The sequence below is a fragment of the Elgaria multicarinata genome, chromosome 13, assembly GCF_023053635.1.
Source record: "Elgaria multicarinata webbii isolate HBS135686 ecotype San Diego chromosome 13, rElgMul1.1.pri, whole genome shotgun sequence".
In the NCBI taxonomy this organism is placed as follows: Eukaryota; Metazoa; Chordata; class Lepidosauria; order Squamata; family Anguidae; genus Elgaria; species Elgaria multicarinata.
Window position 1 is genome coordinate 23,349,001 of NC_086183.1, and position 27,583 is coordinate 23,376,583.

The 27,583-nt window shown below is 48.2% G+C and overlaps 1 protein-coding gene across 1 annotated transcript in view; it reads right to left on the reverse strand.

The window, feature by feature from the left end:
* SCN1B (sodium voltage-gated channel beta subunit 1) overlaps positions 1–20,144 on the reverse strand; it is a 31,575-nt gene extending 11,431 nt beyond the window's left edge. Inside the window, exons 1-2 of the mRNA XM_063140765.1 lie at positions 19,678–20,144; positions 2,438–2,604 (exon numbers count right to left, since the gene is read on the reverse strand). Coding sequence (XP_062996835.1) covers positions 2,438–2,604; positions 19,678–19,723 — 213 coding nt within the window. The 5' untranslated portion in view covers positions 19,724–20,144. The remainder of the gene's footprint in view (positions 1–2,437; positions 2,605–19,677) is intronic.
* Between the last annotated feature and the right edge of the window lie 7,439 nt (positions 20,145–27,583).

Below are 27,583 nucleotides of genomic sequence, written 5' to 3' on the forward strand. Positions count from 1 at the left end.
CAGGAGGTGCCGGAAGTAGCACAGCGTTGGCGTCTGCCTGACCTCCAGGGGCAGGGAATTCCAAAGAGAAGGTGCCACCACACTAAAGGCCCTTCTGGTGGACTTCAATTCAGCCATAGGTCTATGTGGAAGCACCAGGCGCATGCCCTCTAATGACCAGGCAGGTTGGTAAGGGAGAAAGCACTGTCTCAGGTATCCTGGTCCCAAGTTGTTTAGGCGTAATCATGTGGCCCTTGGCCTAATTTCAAAAACCCTCTGCTAGCAATCATTTCGGACCCCTGGGAAGAGTGATCTGTCCTTGACCCAGCAATCTATCATGCAGGGAGAAAGGAGAGAAGGTGGAAGGGGATCACACACCACACACATACAGAGAAGGCAGTGGCAGAAAAAGAGAAAAGGGTGAGTCCCAGGGTTAATCTGCAGCCCCTGACAGATTGCCCTTGAGGGCACATGGCTCTCACACTGTCATGATTCCCAAGCCCTCCCGCTGGTATGAGACAATAAAGACGTCTGCTGCGTAATCTACAATGCTTTATTCATCAAATAAGCATGGCTTCACACCAGAAGGCAGTGTGAATGCTAGGAGCTATCCTCTAGGGTGACCATATGAAAAGGAGGACAGGGCTCCTGTATCTTTAATAGTTGCATAGAAGAGGGAATTTCAGCAGGTATCATTTGTATATATGGAGAATCTGGTGAAACTCCCTCTTCATCACAGCAGTTAAAGCTGCAGGAGCTATACTAGAGTGACCAGATTTAAAAGAGGGCAGGGCACCTGCAGCTTTAACTGCTGTGATGAAGAGGAAATTTCACCAGGTTCCCCATATATACAAATGATACCTGCTGAAATTCCCTTTTCTATGCAACTATTAAAGGTACAGGAGCCCTGTCCTCCTTTTCATATGGTCACCCTACTATCCTCCAAACCTAATTTGGCTAACAAAGCTAGGCGGATGCCTTCAACTATCGCAGGATTGTTACCTACAATCTAACAAGCACTTTAGCTCAGAGAGGGTCTTTCAAGAAGAGGTTCTTGCTAAAAGACCACCTCCCACCTCCTCTCAACTCCCACCCACCCACCCCGCTTGACCCTGCAGCGGACTCTGGGATCTGTCAACTCCAATGCTCACCCCCACTGACAGAGGCTGAGTTTTCAGGACTGGGGCAGGGGGGAATGATCTCTGAGCCATCTGCATTCTCCACAATAAGCTCATGGGAAGATACATCCTTGACTCCTGAAGAGTCTTGGAGAATCTCCTCCCCTGCTTCTTGTGTTGGCTGGTAAATTCGTGGTTTTTCTTCTTCTGAGACCGACTGCCAGCTCCCAAACCCCTTTCCCCACACTAAAGAGAACAAGCCTAATCCTAACAAGCACTCAGTTAGATGAAAACAATTCCCATGATCAACTGGGGAAGGGCAGCAGACTAAAAAAAATATCCCATCCCACAAAACCTATGTATATGTTTTGCCATAGCTCAGCCATGAGTTGTCTCTCCTTGCCCAAACAACATGACAATTCAAGAGAGCAGTGGGGAAGGAGGGCATAGTATGAATCCGAAGAGCACTAGGCACAGCACTGAAGGGGGGCAGACAATGCCACTCTCACCCATCCGATCTCCCCCACCCCACAAAAAGTTTTTTTTAGACTCTGCAGATGCTAACAACCAAACTGAAGCACAGGGTCTCCTCTCCTGAGGTTTCCTTCCAAGGCCCTGTTGCTGAAATGCTTAAAAGCCTGTTGCCACAAGGGCAGGGTAGTTAATACCCATTTCGCAGATCCAGGTAACCACTGTAGTAGAAGGGCCCACGCAATTGGCCAGGATGAACCTGTGAGGACTCCATGCGTCCCCATGCGTTACCGCTGGGACATATTGAGGGGATCCTGAGTTCCCACCATTTTTAAGATGGACGTGGCTTCTTAATGTTCTACAAGGCACACTTTTTATTCAGCACTGTCATTTTCCTCATGTTCAAACTGAATTGAGTGCTCAGTTAGAACTCATGCACCTACGACTTCTTTAATTAGGTGTCGACAGCTGTGGTGAGAGATAGATAGATAGATAGATAGATAGATAGATAGATAGACAGACAGAGGGTGTGCTGGTAGCAGGTTCTTAATCATAGAAACAGGGGGACATTCTAGCCATCCGGTGAGAAAGGTAAGGCCAATGTTTAGGCATTAGCGCTCCTGCAGAGGACTGGCTCCAGGGCTGTGAGCCAACTGCCACCATGCCCGTGGGTGCTCTGGCCATTACCATGGGCACCCCTGCATCCTATCAGAGTCTGCTTTTGACAGAAACCTGGGTGATTGGTGCTCTTTCCAGATGAATCCCACACTGGTCTTGCGTGGCCAAGATAGGCCAGGCACCCTCACCGCCTCACAGCCTCCCTGCCCCCTCCACACAACCGCTTGTCCCTCCTTCCCCACAGCACACACCTTGACAAACTCCTCCGTCCCTTCCTCCCTGAAGAACCACTCGGTGAAGGCCTCGGCCTCGGTCTCGCTGCGCTTCTTACACGAGATGCACCGGATCTTGAAGTGGTTGCCGGCCTCGGCCTCAGTTTCCGAATCCACCTCCACACAACCACCCTGGCACAATGTCACTGGAAGGCACAAAAGGGAGTAGAGAATAATATATTTATTTATTCATCTATTGCATTTGTATACCGCCCCATAGCCGAGGCTCTTTGGGCGGTTCACATAATTACACCAGAAAGGTGACAAAATCTCCATCCCTGGGTCCAACTTCCGCTCTGGCTGAGGGCAGCCATCTTTTTTCTTTCTTTCCCAAGCAGTCCAAGTACCAGACATCAGATGAGGCCCCTACCTTCTAGTTGCCACCATCCAACAACCTGTTCTCACTTTCCATCTGGCCCCATACCTAACCACCACCCAGAGGGAAAGGGGAGGGTCCTGCTTGTTGGCCACTGTGTGAACAGAGTGCTGGACTAGATGGACCCTTGGTCTGATCCAGCAGGGCTCTTCTGATGTTCTTAAGAGAGCAGAGAATCCAAGGAGCCATGATTGGTGACTGGTCTGATTGAAACCTGGAGTGGATTCACTGCCCCACTGGAATCAGAGCCACCGGCCTCCCTTGGAAGGGACAGACAGGAATCCTGGGAGCTGAGGTCCAAAACATCAGGAGAGGAAAGCGGGTCTACTCTGACTTGCAGCAGATCTCCACAGTCTTAAGCAGAGGCCTTTCCCACTGCTGGCCACCTGAGGGTTTTAATTGGAGGTGGACGCCATCCTCTGCCCCTCCGCTGGCCCACAATTCTGTGGGAAGCCTCGGGTTCCCCCTCTCATCTTCCCACAAGGTGTCAGCCGAGGCCAAGAAGTGCAGCACGGCTCAGTCCTCCAGCGCGAGGACCTGACTAATGCAGCCGCAAAGGGTGTTGCCAGCTCCCACCAGCGCCTCAAGCCTGCCACCACCCCGTCCTTGGAGCTTAGCCTATGATTGGCTGCAGGAGAGGGCCACAGGGCACCACTGCCTTCCCAGAATGCCTCGGGAGGGGTGGAAGAGTGCCCAGTGGGGCAGGATAACTTGGAGAAGGAATGAAGGCAGGAGGAGGGGCTGCTGCCACCCATTTATTATTATTATTATTAATAATAATAATATCCCGCCTTTTCCCCAGAACTGGGCCTCAAGGCGGCTTACAAGATTAAAACATGTACAATTAAAACATATAAACAAAAATTACAAAAGTTAAAGTAGAATTAAGCCTACAGTAAAATTAAAAACAAGTTAAAAAATTTTAAAACTGTAACAGGTTAAAGGGGGGGGGGGGAATCCAATACATTAACACAGATCCAGTATAGTTCCAAAAGCCTGCTGAAACAAAAAGTTTTTTGCCTGCCTCCGAAACTGTAGCGCAGAGGGAGCCAGCCTAGCCTTCATGGGAAGGGAGTTCCAGAGCCTTGGAGCAGCCACCGAGAAGGCCCTCTCCTGCGTACCAATCAGACGTGCCTAGGATGTTGGTGGGACTGAAAGGCCTCCCCAGAAGATCTCAGAGCATGGGCAGGCTCATATGGGAGAATACAGTCTTTCAGATTACCTGGACCCGAGCCGCAGAGGGCTGCTTAATAGGTGATAACCAGCACTTTGACTTGTGCCTGGAAACAGACCAGAAGTAGGGTGACCATATGAAAAGGAGGACAGGGCTCCTGTATCTTTAATAGTTGCATAGAAGAGGGAATTTCAGCAGGTGTCATTTGTATATATAGGGAACCTGGTGAAATTTCCTCTTCATCACAACAGTTAAAGCTGTAGGAGCTATACTAGAGTGACCAGATTTAAAAGAGGGCAGGGCACCTGCAGCTTTAACTGTTGTGATGAAGAGGAAATTTTGCCAGGTTCTCCATATATACAAATGACAGCTGCTGAAATTCCCTTTTCAATACAACTGCTAAAGATTCAGGAGCCCTGTCCTCCTTTTATTATATGGTCACCCTATCCCCCATGTTTCTACATGAAACTGCCAGGGGAAATCATCCAGGAAATTAGCTTGCAGTATTATGGATATGTGGATGTTTTTCACCTGGAAATCTCAAAGAGGCTGTGGACCTCCTGATTAGGTGCTTGGAGGTGGTTTGGGGATTGATGAGGGCAAACAAGCTGAACCTTAATCCAGACAGGATGGAAGTATTTTGGGTGGGAAAATCTGCTGATCTGGATAGAGGAATTCAACTGTCATTGGATGGGGTTGCACTCCCCTTGAAGGACCAAATCCATCCCTTCATTTTTATTTTATTTATTTATTTATTATATTTCTATACCGCCCCATAACCGAAGCTTTCTGGGCTGTTTACAGACACAACATTAAAAAAAATTATATACAAAATTCAAAACCATAAAAATATAAAACAGGCAGCATACAAAGAGACAACATACATCTAAAAACAACGTTGACCTGCCAGCCAGACCTAAAAATAGATCTGAGATCAATTAAAATCTCAGCATATGCTGCTAAATGCCTGGGAAAAGAGAAAAGTCTTGACCTGGCACCAAAAAGATAACAATGTTGATGCCAGGTGAGCCTTGTCAGGGAGATTGTTCCATAATTGGGGGCCACCACTGAAAAGGCCCTCTCCCTTGTTGCTATCTTCCGAGCTTCCCTCAGAGTAGGCAGCCAGAGGAGGACCTTAGATGTTGAGCGTAGTGTACGGGTAGGTTCATGTTGGGAGAGGCGTTCCATCAGGTATTGTGGTCACAAGCCTTGAGGGTCTTTTTGGACTGGTCGTTGACTCTGGAACAGGGAGCGGCAGTCGCCAAGTGTGCATTAACCTTCTTCGGTTGGTACAAGTCGCAGCCATCTCTAGAGAAAGCAGGCATGGCCTTAATTATGCTTGCCCTAGTTACATCCAGACTGGACTACTGCAACGTGCTTTGTGTGCGGCTGCCTTTGAAAATAGCTCAGAAACCAGCTGCTTTTATCATTTGTGATATTAAATTGTATTGTTTTGATATTGGCCGGCGAGACCACACTATGCCAGTCCTTTTACAACTTCATCGGCTGCCAGTCCAGGTCCGGGCCCAATTCAAAGTGCTGGTACTAACATTCAAAGCCCTAAATGGTTTGGGCCAGGTTATCTGAAGGAAGGCCTCCTCCCCTATGTACCTGCCCGGACCTTAAGATCATCCACAGGGGCCCTTCTCTGTGAGCTTCTGCCAAAGGAAGTTAGGCAGGTGGCTACTAGGAGGAGGGCTTTCTCCGCTGTGGCACCCCGGCTGTGGAATGAGCCCTTCAGGGAGGTGCGCCTGGCGCCTACACTGTACTCCTTTCATTGCCAGCTGAAGACCTTTTTATTCTCTCAGTATTTTAACAACTAATTTTAACTTATACTTAAATTTTACTGTTTTAATTCTGTATTTTAATCTTATATCAACTTCTGCTGCGTGGTTTTATCCTGGTTGTGCTTTTTATACTGTATTTTGTATTTGTGTTTTTAGATTGTTGGTTGTTTTATTATGTTCTTCATGGTTTTAATCTTCCTTCATGGTTTTAATTTTTGTTCTTCATGGTTTTAATTTTTGTGAACCGCCCAGAGAGCTTCGGCTATTGGGCGGTATAAAAATGTAGTAAATAAATAAATAAAAATTGCAAGCTGCCTTTGGAGGACTATGGTCTTGAAAAGCAGCTAAGAAATGTATGAATGAATGAATAAATAAATACAAATAAAGTGCACCCCTCTTGCTGAACCTACATGTGTTATTGCTTCATTACATCCAAAGAGATCAACACAGGAGTCATGATTCTTCCCTCCCCGTTTTATCCTCACAACAACCCTGCAAGGCAGATTAGACTGAGAGTGTGTGCCTGGTCCCAAGTCACCCAGTGAAATTCAGGGCTGAGGAGGGATTTGAATTCAAGACACCACAGTCCTAACCCAAGACCCTTAACCACGACACCACACCGGCTCTCTAAGCCATTCTTTCCCATCATTTTAACAGCATTAAATTAGGACATACATTATCTTGATGTCACCCTTAACATCAACCCTGTAAGGTAGACCAGATTTTTTTCAGGCATTTCCCCAGTCATAGCACAGTCTCTTTTTTTACTACTGTATCTCTCATTTCTGGGCATTTTTATCCCTTATTGTCCTGATTTCAACAGTTTTTGCCCCCCCCCTCCCTACTATCTTTTATTTGAGACCTACAGCCCTAGGGCTGACCCCCAAAATCTCCTCACCCTATGAGAGTCCTGCCTCTTACTTGAAAGCTGGGATAAAAGCCACGGAGTCAGAAGCCAACAGAGATCAATTAATGGGCCCTGCATCAGCGAGTGAGACTGAGCGCATGTGGGTGAGAGTGACGGAGTGGGTGGGAGTGTGCGTTTCTGACAGAGAGTTGTCAGCAGAGGAGGGAATGTGCGTGGCAGAAAAAAAATGTGTCAGCACACAAGTGGGAGGGATATCATGTCCCTGCGTCTCCTTCTTCACCCTGCACCATCTCCCATTTTGCATGCATCAGCAAGGACACCCTGCAGGGCTGAAGGACACAGGCACTGCTGAACTCAGCACACGTGCGCATAAGCAGCAATTCCAGAAGCATAACCCACTCTTTTGCAGAGTCTTCAGCACTCATCGAATCATCGAGTTGGAAGGGGCCCATAAGGCCATTGAGTCCAACCCTCTGCTTAATGCAGGAATCCACCTTAAAGCATCCCTGACAGATGGCTGCCCAGCTGCCTCTTGAAGGCCTCTAGCGTGGGAGAACCCACAACCTCCCTGGGTAACAGGTTCCACTGTCATACTGCTCTAACAGTCAGGAAGTTTTTCCTGACCAATTCCACACAAGGACTGCCCTGGCTAAGGACTAGCCTCTCACCTTGATGCCACAAACCCGAGGGCTTCAGGAAAGGCTGGTAGCCCCTTGCCGGGGGCGAGTCAGAACTTTCTGCAGGCAACCAGGCAGGGAAGTTTTGCGAAAGTTGGCTTTTTGAGGGGGTTCAAGTCCCTGCTGTCTCCCTGCATGGAGGATTCAGGCAAGATGTTTTCAGATGGCCCACCTCCTGTTCACAAGTGTCACTGCTGGCCGTTCCCCCTGTATCCAATCTGTACCACCACGGAGAAGGGGGTAGCAAGGCAAGTGGAGGACGCTGCTCTTTCGCCTCGCTCATGACTGCTAACATGTTCAGAAAGAGCAAGTGAAGAACCAAGGATGCACAGGAACACAGGTACCCAGAAATATAAGATGTTTCCTTCTACCAAGTCAGACTATTGTTCACTATAGCTCAATAGAATCTACACTAGGTGGGGAAGTTGTGACACTTTGTAGTTTTTGGCCTTCAACTCCCATCAACCCCAGCCAGCCGTGTCAATGGTGAGGGATGATGGGAGTTATAAGCCAGAACATCTGGAGGACCACAATTTGCCCACTGTTGATCTACACTGGTTCTCTAGCCGGCTGGATATACACCTTTCTGCAGGCAAACAATGTGTTCTACCCATCCCTTGAGTGGGCAGAGGATTCCCTGGTGGGGTGGAGGCTTCAGCAAGTGTCCAACCATGTCAATTCTTGATGCCAACCCTGGTTTGGGCTACCAAGGGGTGACTATGAGGCATGCATGAGCAGGCAAGCAAGGAACTTTTGTGGATTTATTTGCAGGACTTGTTTAGGAATCTGCACCACCACACTTGCAATGTGGGATCCATCACTTTCCGCAGACTCCTGAAAAGCATGCATTTTGGCCAAGCAAACAGGTTTCTAGTCCTCATAGCCTTAAAGAAAAACAAAGAAAACGTGCCAGATTTTTCTTGGCAATCAGAGAGGCTGTAACGAGAGTTTCTTTAGTAAGGCGTCCAAGCATGACCCTCATTGGCCCCTGTTACACCTCTTTCCACCCCAAACTGAAAATTTCTTATCCTCCAACCCTGATCCGTATCATAGACCAGTCTTCCATTGCACACAAGCAACCGGCAGATTCCAGGTTAAGCAAAGATTCCCTCAATTTGTGCAGACTGAAACAATTCAGACATGGGGAAAGCATGCTATGGGACACACACACTTTCCTGTGAATGCAGACACAACTTTCTAGAAAGGCAGGTGGCAGGACTCAATCCCTCCATAGAAGCTGTGCCCTCACTCCCAAAGGTCCTATCTCCTTAAGCTGGGCATTTGGAGATGGGCTTGTGCTCACGAAGCATTAGAACACACATGGACACTTCTCACTAACTGTCTGCAGCATCAGGTAACGACTCAAGACGTTTGAACGATCCCACCCCGATGCATCACCACGGACAGAGGTTTTGCATCACCCACAATGTCAACTCAAAGCACGACACTTCTCCCACGGAAGACATTTCACACATCTGGCAGGCAGGCGCCAAGTGCTGATTCATCAAGGGAAGAAAAAATCAAAAAAAGAACGGGCAGGCGCGAGCCACCCTGAAGATGCAAAGGAAACGCACTCTGCATATGTGTCAGAACACACTTCTTCATCGCTTGTGTCTGTGTCGAGGTTCTAACCCGGGCTTTGAAAACTGCTTAGTTAGGCTGAGATCCTAAATTAATCTCTACGGCCCTCACCCCAGCCCCAAATACTCATTTAGCTCCAACGGAATCACAGACCTGGGTTCGCACGATCGCAGGGTGGTTATCAAGAACCCAGGATCCATATGCTGGTGTGTTTAGCCCCGCCCCCTTTGCCTTCAGCCCCGCCCATTACTGGAAAGTGACCCCTGAGAGCGTCTCAGAAATGGAAACCGGACCTTGAGCTGAAAGAGGTTCCCCACCCCTGGACTAAGGAAAAGAGGCTCCCACAGAAAAGTGGTTTCTTCCACACAGCACCACTTGCCGCTCCCATTAACAGTGAATTCAGTCCATGAGTGCCGATGGGACTGTAGCCAAAACAAGGCCATCGAGAAGCAAGGAGGAGCTATCAGCATGCCCGGAGGAATGCCAAGGTCTGCAAAACACTGCTTCTGAAAGCAAACCAACCAACAGCACTCAATGAGGATGGAGCATATATTTAACGGCCACAGAATACCGATGGGGGGCAAAAGGAAAATGGAGTGAGGTTATGGAACCTGGCTGGCTGGAAGACTGAACAGCAGAACTGCAACATTTTGTATCTGTCCCACCTGTTTCATGATGTGCCTGTTCAGTCAACACACTAAACCATGATGATTTAGTGTTTTGAGCTAAACATTATGGCTTAGCGTGTTGCGTGAACCATGACTTTGTGTGTTGCATGAACCATGTGTGTTGCATTAAACCATGGTTTAAATGTGCTCACTAACCTCTTCCTGCAAAAGGGTTAGCGGCCTAACCGTGGCTTAGCGTGTTGTCTGAACAGGCCGATATTTATCACATCAGAAAGTCCTGCTGTGAGGAAGCATAAGGGATCATGGCCCATCTAAGCCCACCAGGAGAGCAGATGACACCAGAGGTTGATGATAGAAGCCCTCAACGGCTTCCAGCCATTAGCAAACACCCTGGCCTCTCTCATGGCTGAGCGGACACTGGCCATGTGGACTAACTTGTTAGAAGACTATTTTGGGATTTTTAAAAAAAAAATCTGGAAAAGGGAGAGACAGGTATATGGAGAATAAGGGACATTATAGAAGGACAACACGCTAAGCAGCACGATCTGATGCAGATTTACTCAGAGGTTATGTCCCAGTGGATTCACAGGAGCTGACTCTATAGTGCAGCCATGGCCATGCTAGGAGTGATGGAAGTTGCAATCCAACCAGTGGAGGCTGTTGGCTCCGACTGCAGCAGGGCTGTGAATCCAGTCAGGGTTTCAGTCCAAGCCAGCTGGAGCTCCAAAGGAGCTATCCAAGGTGCTGAAGGTGGTGTGGAGGTGGGGTTCAGCACCTTGGATAGCTCCATTCATGCTCTGGCTGGTTCTGGCAAGGGTGTCAAACCTCTTTCAGCCTGAGGGCTGAATTCAATTTTGGAGAAACTCCTAGGGCTGCATTCCGCTCATGCGTGGGGCTGAAGGCAAAATGGGCGAGGCCAAAATACCAGCATATTTGGGCTTCAGGCTCTTTCTGCCAGGAATTACACCTTGGTGGGGAGCATGATAACCTTTGAGAATGGGAACAAACCATGCAAATGCTTGCAAGCCTCCAAACAATTAACAGATGGAGGGAAGGGGTTGGGGCCAGGGGGAAAAGGGGGTGACCTCAGGGGAACCCCAGGGGTGCACAGATTTGGTAAGAGGTTCAACACCCCTAAGCTATGGAGTAGGACAAGGCAAAGGCCTTGGAATATAAATAAAAAGTGCCCGATGGAAGTTTGAACAACACCTTGCCGTCACTTAATTTAACATATCCGATTAGGGATGTTTAGTGAACAACTCCAGAACACCGACTTCTACGCCTCCAAACCTGAGAAGTTGCAAAGTTGGGAGGAGGGAATGGGCTGGGCCAGGCTCCAGCTGCTCCGGGAATGCAGGAGTCTTTGGGGTGGATACCATTTGTCAAGCTTGAGGGATTTCAAGAGACACGGTGTATCTTTCCCGAGAGCTGCTATTTGGCCCCGATCCCATAATCAGCTACGCAGCAGCACTCGAGGAAGAGCCCTGCAAATTTAATGATTAGAAATGGGATGACCATTAGTTTGAAGTAGCATCCACCAACAAGCAATCCCCGAAATGCACAGTGGCTACTATTAGTGTAAGTCAGAGGGAAGGCAACCAGGTACCCTCTCGATGCTTTGGACTACATCTCCCATAACCCCCGACCACCAGCCAAGTTGTCCGGGCCTTCTGGTAGTTGTAGTCCAAAACATTTAGAAAGGTCGGGGGTTATGGGAGATGTAGTCCAGGTTGCCCACCTTGTATAACTTTCTGTTGTTTTCAAATGAGAACATTTCCCCCCTGCAAATACATGCCCAGTTTCCTATATAAGGTCTAGAGCCCCATTATTTCAATATTTAATGAGTTGGAAAATGCTGTTGCTATTGGATGTTGCCCAGGCTGAAGGGCTTCAGCAGTGTAACGTTATATTGCTGTGTACGCTTACTTGGGAGTAAGTCCCACTGAACTTAGCAAGACTTGCATCAGAAGAAAGCAGCATGCCTGCCTTTAGTAGGTGGGCTTAGGTAAACTACCATCTCTCAAAACACAGTTGCTCATCTCATAAGAACATCAGAAGAGCCCCGCTGGATCAAGCTGAGGGTCCATCTAGACCAGCATTCTGTTCACACAGTGGCCAACCAGCTGTCAACCAAGGAGCCACAAACAGGTCACGGTGTAACAGCACCCTCCCACCCATGTTCCCCAGCTACTGGCATATATAGGTTTACTGCCTCTGATACTAGAGAGGTAGCACATAATCATCAGGACTAGTAGCCATTGATAGCCTTCTTCTCCAGGATATCCAACCCCATTTTAAAGCCATCCCAATTAGTGGCCATCATGACATCTTGTGGTAGCGAAATCCATCCGTTGTGTGAAGAAGTCCTTCCTTTTATCTGTCCTGAATTTCCCACCAATCAGCTTCATGGGATGATCCTGGGTACGAGTAGTTTGAGAAAGGGAGAAAAATGCCTCCCTGTCCACATTCTCCACACCATGCATGATCTTGTACACCTCCATCATGTCTCCCCTCAGCCTCCTTTTTTCCAAGCTAAACTATCCCAGCTGTTGTAATCTTCCCTCATAGGGGAGCTGCTTCTGCCCCTTGATCATTTTAGTTGCCCTTTTCTGCACTTTTTCCAGCTCTATAATATCCTTTTTTAGGTGTGGCGACCAGAACTATACATCAATCTGGGCATAATGATATCTGGGCTTATTTAACAGGGTGGCTGATAAGTACTCTGGAGGCTCTACATTATTATATCCTATATGCACTTAGGGATTCTGGAGAAATTCGAGACAGACTAAAATGAAGTTGGATTTCTAAGAATCCGGCCTGCTTCTGCAGGCCACACGGAGTCTGTGGACTTCAGGATTTATTTATTTGGAGTTTTCTGAAATTAAGCAAATTCATTCACAGGAAAATATGCACATTTATGCCTTGCTGGAAAAAATATGCAGGACAACGTATGAACATAAATTGTGTAAATTGTTGTGAACTTTCTTATTTGCATATTTTCCTGCATAACATGGGGGTGATGCATCCGTCCATGAAAGGGCGCCGGAACGAACGACACCGCACACTCCACAAAGTGCATGCAGGACGGATTTTACACAATCCGTACATCCGTATATATGCTACTAATAGTGAACTCATTCTCCAAGTGTGGATTGAATTGAATCTGGCACAGAAAGACCAGGCAGCGAGGCCCATGGTAGCCCTGCAGGGAGCAACCCCATCGGGCTCTCTGGCCTGATCCAGTTTAATGGCTGGTGCACTTTGCCACTGAGAACTTGTCTCTTTTCACCACATTTTCGTGAAGCCCTCATTCTGGACCCAAACAGGGTTATACGAAGTGCTACGGAAGACTCTCTGCACATTAGAGGTTAGCAGCTGAAGGCCCTGGGGTGAAATCCGGCTATCTGAAGAATGCCACCTGGCCCACCCATTGCCAAATTAAGGTCAAATGAGCAGGGGGAGTGGAATCCCTCACATACTAGAAATCACCACTGGTGGAGATGGCCACTAGCAGTATTTAGTGGCTGACCAAGGATGTACAACCACCAGACTCCCCAAAAGCATCCTATCCTACACTAGAGATAAATGGTTTCTTCAACACAGAAAGACGCGTCAGATTCACGTAATGAGCCAGAGAGGGCCATGCCCAGCGCAAACACATAGCTGCCCATCAAAAAGGGATCTCGTTTGTATGTAATCTGCAAAGACCTTGATGCAGTCCAAGCCAAGGTAATTGATTTATTTTATAATGGAATTGTTTTGGAATTAAGGATCAAAAATGCCTTTAAGAAAATCATTCCCAGGGCTTAACACAAGCCAGGGCAGAACCCTGGAACCGATTCAGAATGAAAGTAGAAAAGAGTGCCTCTGTGCATTTACAAAGTACACTCCATAATTACTGAGTAACTACAGCCAGCCCCCCACATCCCTGGGATGGAGAGTTTAGTGGATTTAGATTAGATAAGAGATATATTTCAGCACCAAGTAGCCACTGAGCATTTAAGGCCAGCCAAGGCAGGTGTGTGTGTGTATGCATGTAAGAGGCAGCATCCGTGTGTTAAGATCTCATTACTGCACATAGAAAATGAACAGGTCAGCAAGAAGAGCATTGCAGCCTTCCACAAATAGAGAGAGTACAATGACGTGGGGGCACTTTCACACAAGAAATCCTATCTCTGCGCCTCCTGACATGGTGCATTTGCACAGGGGTACAAGAAAAGCCCTGCTGAATTTTAAGACCCTGGACTTAATGGTTTCCCTGGAAGGGCTTTAAACGGACGCGTGTATTCCTTCCATTACAAAGCACAGAATCATTTACCTCTCCCCACCCACCCTACATTCCCTGCTTTACAAATGCTTCTACATTACTGATATTGTAATGTAGACGGTTTGCCAGCCTTAATAAAAAATGCATGCGTGGTTTTGCTTTTTAAACTCGGTCAAATCAGAGCCTTACCATGACTATAGGTACCCGACCTGAACATACCCGGACACTACAATCAACATCTGGAAGCCTCCTCTGAGGTGGCGACCAGGGAGAGGGCCTTCTCAGTGGTGGCCCCCTGACTATGGAAGGAGCTCCCCACTCAGGCTCACTTGGTGGCAACACTATCATCAAGTCAAGACTGTCCTTTCCTCCCAGGCATTTAAGGGCATATGAAGGGGCATTTGTTCTAGCCATCTAAACAGGTCTAGTATTCTATTGAAACTATTTTTAGTTGTCTACATTGTTTAAACTTTTGTATATTTATATTTTTATGCTGTATTTTATAACCTTATGAATTACTGTAAACCACTCAGAGAGATTCAGCTATCGGGCAGTATAGAAATAATAATAATAATAATAATAATAATAATAACAACAACAACAACAACAACAACAACAACAAAAACAGTAATAATAGAAAGGAAAGGAACCTCTCGTGCAAGCACTGAGTCATTACTGACTCTTGGAGGGACGCTAGCTTTCGCTGACGTTTTCTTGGCAGGCCTTATAGCGGGGTGGTTTGCCGTTGCCTTCCCTGGCCATGATTACCTTTCCCCCAGCTAACTGGGTACTCATTTTACCGACCTCGGGAGGATGGAAGGCTGAGTCGACCCGAGCCGGCTGCCTGAAACCAGCTTCCGCTGGGATCGAACTCAGGCCGTGGGGAGTTTCAGCTGCAGAAACTGCTGCTTTACTGCTCTGCGCCACACAAGGCTAAATGAATAATAATAATAATAATAATAATAATAATAATAATAATAATAATTAATAATAATAATAAATGAATGCCATTTATATGCCCCAACTACAAAATGTTTCCAAAAAATAAGACCAAAAAAAGGGTGTTTCAGGACCAGAGTCACCCCTAATAGGCCCTGGCATGTCCACCTTGGCCCAGGTGCTGATGCCCGTTTGCCACAGTCCTCAGATGCCACTCTTTGTGTGGTCATTTCGTTGCTCCCTGGGCTGCAGGACCCTAAACTAGGGTGACCATATGAAAAGGAGGACAGGTTTCCTGTATCTTTAGCAGTTGTATAGAAAAGGGAATTTCAGTCCTGCCCTCTTTTGTATTTGAACACTTTAGCATAGTTCCTGCAGCTCTATGGTCATCGTACCTAAACATCAGCTCAGGGTTCAGCCCTGGCTGCGATGCATATTTCAGACTGACGACAGAGTTTGCAAGTCAGGCTGCTGCCTTGACCTCTGAGAGCAAGATCACTCTATTTTGCTTTGCTTTGCTTTTCATGGTTTCAGTCTGTTCCAACAAGTAACTCTGCACTTCACTGTTCATGCATTAAAGCTCATTTACAGAGAATTTAAAAATGCTTTTAATCTGGACTTCTTTTGAACTTGCCTCGTGCTAGAGAGAGACTTCAGCATTCATTTCCCCCACGTTTTTCAAGCTGATTTCTGAAATAATGAATTTTAGGAATCTAACATCTAATGAAACACATTTTGAGATTCTGACAAGAGCCCAAACAATCAATACATAGACGTAGAACAAAAGGGGAGAGGCCATCCCCCTACATCACCCACCCATTCAACATTAGAGAGATGCTGTCAGTATGATGAAATATGTAAACCTTGCCAAAGTGCATGGGAAGGGGGAAAACAAGATTCCTTCAAGGCTTTCCAGAACATGAAGAATGTCCATAAGTTTTCTTCCATCCACAAAATGTCTGGTTGTTTGGAGGTAATTTTTACTTACTCCAGGCGAGTTACCATTTCAAAGACTGCCTCAACCAAAAAGATCTAAATGGTAACTCACCTGGGGTGAGTAAAAATCACTTCCAGACAACCAGACAGGAAAGCATTAGAAAAAATTAAAAGGAAGTTGGTACTTCTTCTCTTTTAGTCCATCCACAAATATTTTGCTATGAACCGGCAGGCAGGGTAGGAACATTTGGGAAAGGGAGTAAGCTGTTTGTTATGTTCCTATATGGTGTAGAAAATTGAGTGCTGGATTAGGACTGAGAAGTGCTAATGCTCAGTCATGAAGGGCCCTGAGTGAGTGACTTTACAGAGTTGTTGTGAGAATAAAATGAAGATGGAGGGGAGATTATGCATGCCAACCCTAAGCTCCATGGAGGAAGGGCAGGATAAAAATGAAATACATACATATGTATTATGATACATATTTGGATACATGTTTGGTTGGACTCATGTGGCGCAGAGCGGTAAAGCAGCAGTTTCTGCAGCCAAAACTCTCCCCATGGCCTGAGTTCGATCCCAGCGGAAGCTGGTTCTCAGGCAGCCGGCTCAGGTCGACTCAGCCTCCATCCTCCCGAGGTCGGTAAAATGAGTACCCAGCTAGCTGGAGGAAAGGTAATAACGGCCGGGGAAGGCAACGGCAAACCACCCCGCTATAAGGCCTGCTAAGAAAACGTCAGCGAAAGCTGGCGTCCCTCCAAGAGTCAGTAATGACTCAGTGCTTGCACGAGAGGTTCCTTTCCTTTCCCTTGCATCCATACATATTTGTTTGTATCCATACATATTTGGATACATGTTTGGATACATGTTTGGAATGGTCTGCCAAGGGTGGGTGGCCCAGGTGTTGCTAATCATTGAACTGGTTGTTGTTATGTGTAAACCCTGCACTATGGTTTAACTATGGGTTGTCAACTATGAACAACCCAGTACACATGGGTTCTCTTTCTGGGTTGTTCATGGTTAACAAGCCATACTTAAACCATACTGCAAGGTTCATATGTAATGACAACCCACAATTCAGCAACAAACCACAATTCAGCAACAGACCACAATTCAGCAACAAACCACACTCATGCACAAAACAGAACACTGTAATGCTAAGGGTTTGGCGTGGCCTTGCAATGGGTGGCGAATATGATTTTATTTCTATGGGCTTATAGTTCTTTTTAGTGAAGTGTTTTTTTAAAAAAAAGGTTCGTGCTGTGTCATGTTGTTTATTTGGGTTGTCCTGCTGGTGTAATAGTCTACATTTATTTGATACATTTAAAAAAAAAATAGTTTACACACCCACAACTTGGATTATTTTGTAAGTGGAAAAGCAGGGCAGAAGTGACTTGGTTGTGGGGTTTTTTTAATGTTATATTCCAGTCTTCTTTGCATGGCTGGTTTAGAATCTACCCATTTATTTTTTCATAATATTCCTGGATTGGCAGGAGGGGAGACTACGTAGTCAAGGACGGCTCCTGCTCCACAGGGTCTAATTATTTCGGAAAATCTCAGATGAATGAGAAAACCAACACACAAACACAGGTCGGCTCACAGCACTTGTTACCATACTCAGCAGACCAGGAAGATCTAAGGGCAATTTTTCCCCCTTGTGTACTTTATGAAGTAGGTGTGTCCCTCTCCAAGGAACCTGAGGGAGCTGATGCTGTCCCGGATGATAAGGGAGCGTTTCCAAGCGCCCTTCTTTTCCTCTTCCCCATACCAAATCTAAACCATGAAGGGCTTAATGAGCTGGAAGATCGACGCTCGGAAAGCATTCTTGGGGAGGGAGAACTCATCAGCCGAAGAGGTATCTGGCACAAGAGCAGAGACGGAAAAAGTAGCCCCAGAGGGGACATTCTTAGAGCCAGCTGAAGGAGAAAAGGGAAGATTGCAAACACAAGGCCCACGGAGGTAGGACTGCCTGCATTTGTCCCCCATCTTCCTTTAACCCTCTCCATTCCGCAGGTCCCTGCTATAGAGCGTTAGCAAGAGACACGTTCCTTCGCATTCCAATTCATCCATAGCAAATATTTCTCTCTGTTTTACTGCTTCCAATGTTAAGGTGGTCAAAAGACCCCCTACCAAAAAGACCCCCTTTCTGGGGGAAAAGTATACACCATGTACTCAAGGCTCTGCCACCAGACCCCTTCCTTCCCCATGTTCATTAATAAAGAGTCATCGGAATGCAGTTGGCCAGTTGCTCAAGGTTGCTCTGCACTTTTTACCACCACAGAGAATGCCCCTAATCTGCCTGGTCAAATGTAGCAGTTTCCAAAAACACAGCTTCTAAGGCTTGGATCCCGGATCCAAGTTGCCATCATCCCAGACACTTCGGCGCTTGCTCCTTGTTGTCACGAAATCCACCCCAATAGTCAGCAAAGTCAGCTTCGCCCGCCCTTGCATGGGGGGCTTATCTGGTACTGTAAGTTACATAAACAGGGCATCGTTGTCACAATTTTGTGTATTGTTAGCTGTTAGAAATAGTTTCATTAATGGAAAATGTAGAACTCTGCAATCAACAAGGGATGGGAGGAGGGATGAGCCATGAGCTCATCAGGAGGGACAGGGAATGTCATAAAAGATGTTGGTTGTGGATGATGGGGAGAGAAGCTCAGCTTCAATCCTTCGAGGGTGAGTTTCCTCCTACACGTGTAGTTCAATAAAGAAATGGTCACTGCCTCTGGACTTGTCTGGTTTTCCTGTTCCCTCCCTTCTGGTTGGGTTTTTTACCCTAACACCAACTTTCTAATCTGTTTCTTTCCCCAGCAGATTATGTGCAGCTTTGTCGTCTATATCAGCCTTTCCCCTACCTGGTGGCACCCTCCAGATGTGTCAGACTACAATGACTCCCATCATCCCCAACCAGACATTGAGAGTTGTACTCTGACACATCTGGAGGGTGCCGTGTAAGGGGGGAAATACATGTTTAATTGGACGCAAGTCCAACCGAGTTTAGTGGGACTTACTCCAGCCCCGTGTGAAAACATCTGGCCATATTTGAACTCTGAATTTATCAAGCCCACATTAAATTTCCATTTGCAGTCATTGCCCTTGTAAGCAAATGTAAGCATTGCATTTGCTTACAGTTCACTCCAGACTACTCTGAATTCATCCCCGCTGGGTTGGAATATATAGCGAGGTCCAGCGTAGCTGCTGTTATATCCCCAATCCAGCCTTCCTCAACTTGGGTCTCTCCACATATGTTGGGACTGCAATTCCCATCCTCCCCATCCAGCATGGCACGATGAGAGTTGCAGTCTATCACATCTGAAGGGTGCCGGTTTGGGGAAGGCTGCCCTAGTCCCTCCAGGATTGAAGAGAAACCCCTGAAACTGGATTTAGGGGGGGCCTGGAATGGGCTCCAGGGTCCCTAAAAAACGAAAGCGTCAAAAAGGATCCGGGTGGTGATGGCGGAATGGGCTCTGGGCAGATTGGGATCTATATGCAAACTCTGGGAGAGGAGAAAGAAAACCTGTAGCTGGATTTCAAACATCCCTGAATTATATACCCTGTCCATTAGAGAAACCCACAGAGTAGAATTGGGGGCTTTTTCTTAGGCTGGCTATCCAAAAGTCTCCAAGAAGCCCCTATCTTCCTTGTAGGGCACGGCCCAAAAGGACAACCTAAGCTGTGACTGTAGGGAAGGGAGGATCTTGTACAAGTCCCTAACATGAAGCCCGGGAAGCGGATTGCCCTGGGCTTAGGGTGTGCAGGCCCTGCAGGAGCCAAGAGAAGAGCTGGCCCCGGATGGCGGAGTAAGCTTGGCCTTCCCGCCCCCCCGCCCCATGGGCCATGCTCAATCACCTTCATCGCTGCCCGTGTTTGGTTGGGCTTCTGCAGCACGCCCCCCCCTCCTCCACCTGGGCCGCGCGCTCTATACCTTGACATCCGGCTCGCTCTTCCCCCCCCTCCCCTGCTCCCCCTGCTAGTTTGTCTAACTCACCCAGGGCAAAGCAGAGCAGGAGCGAGAGGGGTCGCGGGGCAGCCATGGCGGGGGGCGTCGGATCCAGGGTCTGGTGGGGGTGGGGGGCTGCTCCCGCCCTTCGGAGCGTCGTCCTGCAGTCAACAGACAGACGATCCTTGGGAGGAATCTTCCCGGGAGCGTATTTATAGCCCGGGGCTTAGCGGCCGCCCAAGAAAACCCAAGCGCGCCTTGGAATGTCCCCGCCGGATGCAGCTGGGGCCGCCTCGGACACTGGATCCCGCCCGACCCCGGAGCGGAGGGCAGCGGCAGGGGGCGCTCCGGCGCTCTTTGCCCCGACGGCTGCCCCTTTCGGCCCGCTGCTGCGACCGGACCCAGCCGGGGAGCGAGAGACCGCGAAGAAGCAGGAGAGGCGGCCGGCTGGAGGAGCCATAAAAGTTGGGGTGGGCCCGGAGCGTGTGGGGGGAAACGGGATCCCTTCCCCTCCTCTTCACCGAGCCAGGGCGAGACGGCTCCGCCTTGCGCCGCCACGGATCCCGCAAGCCTCGCTGGCTGGCGCTGGGCGTCCGGTGCAAACGCGGTCGATCTCCACCCAAAGCGCGCGGCTCTCCCGGCGTGCAGGAGCGGCGCGTCCTGCAGGACTCAAGGCGCCCCGGCGCGGGGCTCGAGGTGCCCACGGCCCTGCCCTTTAGCCAAAGCGGCCGTGGGTAGCCCCGCTGGCGCCAGCTGCATCCGAGGGCTTCCTAAATCCGGATCCTCTTCTGGATTCGCACCGTCCCCGTCTCTCTCTCTTTGCAGAGGGCAAATTCAACGCCGAGACACACGCCCCAAACCCCACCACCAACACCAATCTGGGCGCTCAACACAGCCCCGATTGGCAAAGCGTCTTCGCGGCGCGCGCGAGGAGGAGCTACGCGCCCCCAAGGGCAGGTGCCTGCCCGGGACTCGAGAGGGCCGGATCCATGGCTGGGGCACCGCACGAGGCGTCGGAAGCCCTGCGTCGCGCCGGGCTCGGGACCGAACGATCGCGATCTTCAGCCTCTTTTTTTTTTCCTTTTTTCCCGTTGCCGGGAGGAACCGAGCCGAGGAGAAAAGGGGATCGATTTTAGAAGCGTGTGAGAGCGCGAGCGTGCGGGGCGCGCGCGCGCGCCTGCTGCAGAGGAGAGGGGAGGGATCAGGGCCGGGGTTGGGAGGAGACGCTCTCCGGATGACCCTCCCTCTTACTCGCCCTTCCTTCCCCGACGGGGGCTGCGACGCGGCGATCCGGCCCCCGTTCCTTCTGCCTTAGCCTTCCCCGGCGGCGCGCACCGCTGCGGCAGAGCCTGGTCTGGCCGGGAAAGGCTTTGGGTTGCTGCTGCAGGAGAGGGCGGCTGCGAATGAATCGAAGCGTGCGCCACGCGGAAGGGGAGGGCGCAGCGAAACTTGATGCATTGCAGCAGCATCCAAAGCGGCGGCGGCGGCGGCACGGAGCCGCTGCCGGAGGGGTGGGGGAGCGACGCGCGGGACAAGCCAGGAAGGGCTGGGGGGGGGGCGCGAGGCGGACACGAGCGGCGCGCGCGCCCCGCCCTCCCCTTCTCCAAAATCGGGTGATCGACGCCGGTGGGGTAGGGAATAAGCAACGTGAGGAAGGCGGGGAGGAGGAGGAAGAGTGCAAGGAAGATGAGGCGCGGAGGAGGGATGCGTCACTCTCTGCAGTGGCTGCGGGAGCGGAGCTGATGAGCCCGGCGGCGCGTCCCGAGTCGTGGCCTCTCCCCCGCCCCCAGCGCTTATTCCCAGCTTTCGTCACGCCCACGTTGGTCGCCCGCCGCCTGCGCGCCTCGCTCCCGAACCGCAGAGCCGCCTCGAGTTTTCATGGGGGAGAGAGAGAGGAGGCCCATCAGGTGTTCAGAACGGGGCTGTTAGGAATTCTCGCCACGCGCCAGAATCCTCCCAGTTGTTTGTCGTGGGTGCTGAGCGGCACTTTGCCCGTGGTCAGGAGCACTCGCGGCGTTGGCGTTGAGGCCTCGTGTGTCAAAGTCCTGTAGCTGGGGTTAACCCGTACTGGCCCCGTTCAGAAGACACCTTAAACCAGGGCTTTAACCACAGTGGTTAAGCCAGAAAGTCAAGCGGTGTTCAGAAGACACCTTAAACCATGGTTTTAACCATGGTGAATAAAGCTGTGGTTTAAGGTGTCTTCTGAACACGGCCTGGCTTTCTGGCTTAACCACTGTGGTTAAAGCCCTGGTTTAAGGTGTCTTCTGAATGCAGCCACTGAGGGTAAACTCTTGGCATCTTCCCCCACCCATTATTATTATTATTGTTGTTGTTGTTTCTATACCATCCCACCGCTGAGGCTGAGGCAGTTTGCAAAGATTAAAAACATTAAAATACAATATACAATGTTTAAATACCATTTATGTAAAACAATAGACGTAAAGTCAACAAATATCTAAAAACAACCTTACATCATGTTTGTCGCTGATGCCCCTTCCCCAGCAATGACAGCCTTGGGGTAGTGATAAAAAATTTTGAAGTGGGGATGCTCATGGTTTTGAAGCCCCCATGACCCCGCACCCCACCCCCCAGGAGAGGCAAAAATTTTTTTGCAGTGCTTTATTTTTCCGCGGAAACTACCATTTTGTGCATTCAGTGATCACAATGAACGGATGCCAATTGCAAACAGAATATTAGGTAGTTTCAAAATTGTAATAAAAAAAAATTCAGCTTGTTATCCCTCGCAAGGATGTGAGAGAATAAATATTGATCATTGAAATACATATAGTGCAGGACACAGAATAACGGGCTCAAGTGACAGGAAGCCAGATTCCGGCTGGACATCAGGAAAAACTTCCTGACTGTTAGAGCAGTACAACAATGGAACCAGTTACCTAGGGAGGTTGTGGGCTCTCCCACACTAGAGGCCTTCAAGAGGCAGCTGGACAGCCATCTGTCAGGTAGGCTTTAAGGTGGATTCCTGCATTGAGCAGGGGGTTGGACTCAATGGCCTTCTAGGCCCCTTCCAACTCTACTATTCTATGATTCTCTATATTGTCCCAGTGTGCAATGTAGCTAGTAAGTAGTGACAGGAAATTGAAGCCGTAGTGGGGGAGATTTGAACTCTGTTGAAAGAGATGCGTGATTGTCAGCGTATCATGCACAGTTCTTTGGGTTGCTAAAACTAATTAGTGCAGCCTTCCCCAACCTGGTACCTCCGTCCTGCTGGCTGCAGGATGCTGGGAATTGTAGTCCAGATATCTGTAGGGCACCAGGCTTGGGAAGGCTGCAGAGTGCTGGACTGGACGGACCTTCGGTCTGATCCAGCATGGCGCTTTTTATGTTCTCATGCCAGGCACCGACAGTCGGAAGAGACAGTTTCAGACTGGAATCAGCCTTCCTCAATGCAGCGCCCTCCAAATGTTTTGGACTACAGCTTCCATCAGGCCCAGTCATCAGGGCTAACGGTCAATGATAATCTAGAGGGCACTAGATTGGGAAAGATATAATGGTCTGACCTGGTATCAGGTAGCTTCCAGTATTTAATGCAGGGTAACGAGTGGTGTGAATTTTAATCTGAACATGTGGGTATGAAACCTTCAGATAGCACTTACTCTGTACTAATGAGTGAAGTCTACAGAGGTGTTATGCTGTCTATTCCGCATAAACTCTCTCTTTCCTCTGTTTGTCCTCTGCCTCTCCTGACTGACTCTAATCCCCTGTCTCCCTGCCTCAGGGGATTCTCTGATTTCAGATCTAGGGTCCCTTAGTTTTAATTGGTTGGTGCGGTACGTTTCTGTTATGGTTATTTTCCACGTTTCTGTTGTGGTTATTTTCCCTTGTGTTTTTAACATATTGTTTAATTTGTTTTAGAATTGTATATTTATTCTATTTTATATGTATGATTTTATCTGTACACCGCCCTGAAATCCTTGTGCTATAAACAAAATAAATAAATAAACGATTTATCTTTTATGTTGCTTTAATTCAGATTTTGGTGTTGTTTTTAATCTGTAATTACCACTGAGCACCTTGTTTTGGCGGTCAGGCGGGATATAAATAAAACACATAACAATAACCAAATAGGAGAGGGCTAGCCGTGTTCTTCAGTCGCAGCCAAAACAACAGAGAGTCTTCTTAAAGAGGAACCAATTTATTCCGGTATAAACTTTCATGGATGCTGTCCACTTCATCAGATGCAACTAATGAATAAATATTTCCCTTATTTCAGGTTCCCAAAGCAAGCCGCCTGTCATTCAGTTTTGCAAAGTACACACACACACGCCTGCCTGGGAGTGCGAGGGCAGTTCTGTTTTTCCTCCCGTTCCGCTCTTGTGCGCTTCCGCTCTCCTTTGCCCCATCATGCTTTTGGTGCTCTATTTTGGCTCCATCCGCTTCTTCGGCATGGCTCCTTTGTCCTGTCACCTGGCTCAGAGAAGCCATAGTTGCTGCTGGGAAGGGTGGGAGGTCTTGCGTAAATGATGGTGAAGCCCACAGGGGAAGATGTCACCCTTTGTCAGAGCTGGACCTGGTTTCTGGGCGTTCTGAGGGCCATTGCTCAGCAGTAGCACACCTGTTTTGCATGCAGAAGGTCCCAGATTTAATACCTGCAGTTAAAAAAAGATCAGGTTGTTCCATCCCTCCAACTGTAGCAGCGCTCGGTTTTTTAGGATGGGCCTGAAAGTGGGAGCTGGTACTGGCAGCCCGTTTTGATTGCTGTGCTGTGCATAGAGAAAAGACCAGCCAGTTCTCTGCCAGCCTGCTCACTCGCCCACATGTCATAGAATCATAGAATAGTTGAATTGGAAGGGGCCTCTAAGGCCATCGAGTCCAACCCACTGCTCAATGCAGGAATCCACCCTAAAGCATCCCTGACAGATGGTTGTCCAGCTGCCTCTTGAAGGCCTCTAGTGTGGGAGCGTCCACAACCTCCCTAGGTAACTGATTCCACCGTCGCACTGCTCTAACAGTTAGGAAGTTTTTCCTGATGTCCAGCCGGAATCTGGCTTCCTTTAACTTGAGCCCGTTATTCCGTGTCCTGCACTCTGGGAGGATCGAGAAGAGATCCTGGCCCTCCTCTGTGTGACAACCTTTTAAGTATTTGAAGAGTGCTATCATGTCTCCCCTCAATCTTCTCTTTTCCAGGCTAAACATGCCCAGTTCTTTCAGTCTCTCTTCATAGGACTTTGTTTCTAGGCCTCTGATCATCCTGGTTGCCCTCTTCTGAACACGCTCCAGCTTGTCTGCGTCCTTCTTGAATTGTGGAGCCCAGAACTGGACACAATACTCTAGATGAGGCCTAACCAGGGCCGAATAGAGAGAAACCAGTTCCTCACGTGATTTGGAAGCTATACTTCTATTAATGCAGCCCAAAACAGCATTTGCCTTTCTTGCAGCCATATCGCACTGTTGGCTCATATTCAGCTTGTGATCTACAACAATTCCAAGATCTTTCTCGTTTGTAGTATTGCTACATTCCTGTTCGTTTGCGGCGATCAGGCAAATGCTTAAATACAAGGCTGGTGTATAAGCTCCCCAACATCTCCTCCAAAGGCTAAAATGGGGACAGCCGAAGGTCGATTGTTTATTCACTATTTATTGAAAATATTTTTATCTTGCTTTTCTGCCCCTCCCCCCCCCCCCAAAAGGCACCCAGAGCACTTGGAGAGCTCCTTCAGAGTTCTGACTGAAACTCGACACAGATTCTCTGCCCCACTGACATCGGACCCACCAGCCTCCACTGCAAATGCCTACATGCGCTGTGCCACACAGGTCACAACTGCCCAGGCGTTAAGATTCTCCTACTCACCCCACCTGCCACAGCAGCATATGTTACACATTTGTTTTTCAAATTGAGTGCCCCGCCCTGCAGCTCTGGTTTGAACTCTCCAGACAGCTCATGATAAAGAACCATTAAAAATAAAAAATCAAATGGCAGTGATGGCCTCTGGGCTAGTGTAGATGTCTTTGTGGAATTGGCGAGACAGAAGACCTCCCACATTACATTTTATCTTGTCCTGTATACTTGGAATCTCATCTTCAGTTTTCAGTTATTATTTTGGGACTACATTGAAAAAGGATGCCAGAAGAGTAATGTTATCTATTATCAGATGCTGACTCTAGTGACTTCATATAAATGTATTACATTTCTATACCACCCAGTATCTGAAGCACTCTGGAAAGGGGTACAGAACCTCAGGTTGAGGGGAGAAATTCCTGCCTTCCTGGGATCCAAATCTGGTCCTTGAGGGTTTCCCAGATGGCCCCTCCCCTTTCCCATGGTCCCACCCACGTCTCCCAAACACCCACCATTTAGTGGTTTACCAACTTTTCTGCACTTTCCCCCCATTCTAAAATATTGAAATGCCTCTTCTAAGGCTTTAGTTACTGGCAGTAACAGCCTTAAAGTACAATATGCTGGTATTTTTGATATTTTAGCTGCACCCACTATTTTGAATGTGGCCCCCACAAAACGTTCTGTGCTTTAAAGGGTCTACCTTTTTCCACTGCAAGGATCCATGGAAAAGCATCATCAGAGATTGTTTCAAATTGTCACTGTGATGCCTTGATTTAATGATGGTTTTATTGCTTTCTCTTAATCTTTGTTTCACTGCTCGTTTGGTCCCTCTGACGGGTTTCTGCTTACTGTGTTTTATAGCTCTAGCATTTTTAGTAACTGCATTTGCAAATGTGATTTGTTGCATCGTATATATTTTTGAGCGTGTTTGAATTTTTGCAAAGGACTTTGGCCGTAAGTAATAAATGTTTGACCGACCGACAATAAAACACGCAGAGCAACAGCTGATGAAAAGGAGAAAACAGCAAGCAGTCAATAAAAGCAGATAAAAATGAAAAAGGCCTGGGAAACTAAAAAGATCTTTGCCTGATACAGAAAAGATAAAAGACTCAGTGTTAGGTTGAGTCAAGAGGAGCACCACGAATAAAAAAGGCCTCTGGTGGGCATTTAGCCATCTTTACCTTAGACGGCAGGATCTCCTAGAGCAGCCTTCCTCAACCTGGGGCGCTCCAGATGTGTTGGACTACAACTCCCAGCTGGCTGGGGCATTCTGGGAGATGCAGTCCAACACATCTGGAGCGCCCCAGGTTGAGGAAGGCTGTCCTAGAGCAAATGTATAGATGCAAATTTAGAAATTATTATTAGAATTTCAGTATAAATTTAGCAATTCTCATCATAATGTGGAAGACTCTGACCAGTGACTTGTGTGCTTCCTTTTTTTTTTTTTTTGAGTCTGCTGTTCAAGTGCTGTTGATGGGCAACAGTTATTATTTTTAAACAGGAATCGGACAATCCTTCATATAGAGAACTGTCAAAGAGGACACAGGGCCACCGTATATCTGCGTCACAGCCTGAACAGTGAGATAACTTTGCCTGGCTCTCCTCTCCCTTCATTGCACCTTGTTTGAATCCGCCCCGTTGACTGCCTTGGCTCTGCTCTCAATTAGAGTGCAATCCCATGCATGTTTAGCCAGAAGAAGAATTCCTACAACTCCGAGCATTCCTTAGCCAGAATGGCTGGCTGAGGAATGCTAGGAGTTGTGGGTCTTTTTTTCCTGGCTAAACATGCATAGGGTGACCATATGAAAAGGAGGACAGGGCTCCTGTATCTTTAACCATTGCATAGAAAAGGGAGCCTTTTCTATGCAATGGTCAATTTCAGCAGGTGTCATTTGTATATATGGAGAACCTGGTGAAATTTAAAGCTGCAGGAGCTATACTGCAGTTAAAGCTGCAGGAGCTATACTAGAGTGACCAGATTTAAAAGAGGGCAGGGCACCTGCAGCTTTAACTGTTGTGATGAAGAAGAAATTTCACCAGGTTTAACTGTTGTGATGAAGAAGAAATTTCCCCTTCATCACAGCAGTTAAAGCTGCAGGAGCCCTGCCCTCTTTTGTATCTGATCACTCTAGTATAGCTCCTGCAGCTTTAACTGTT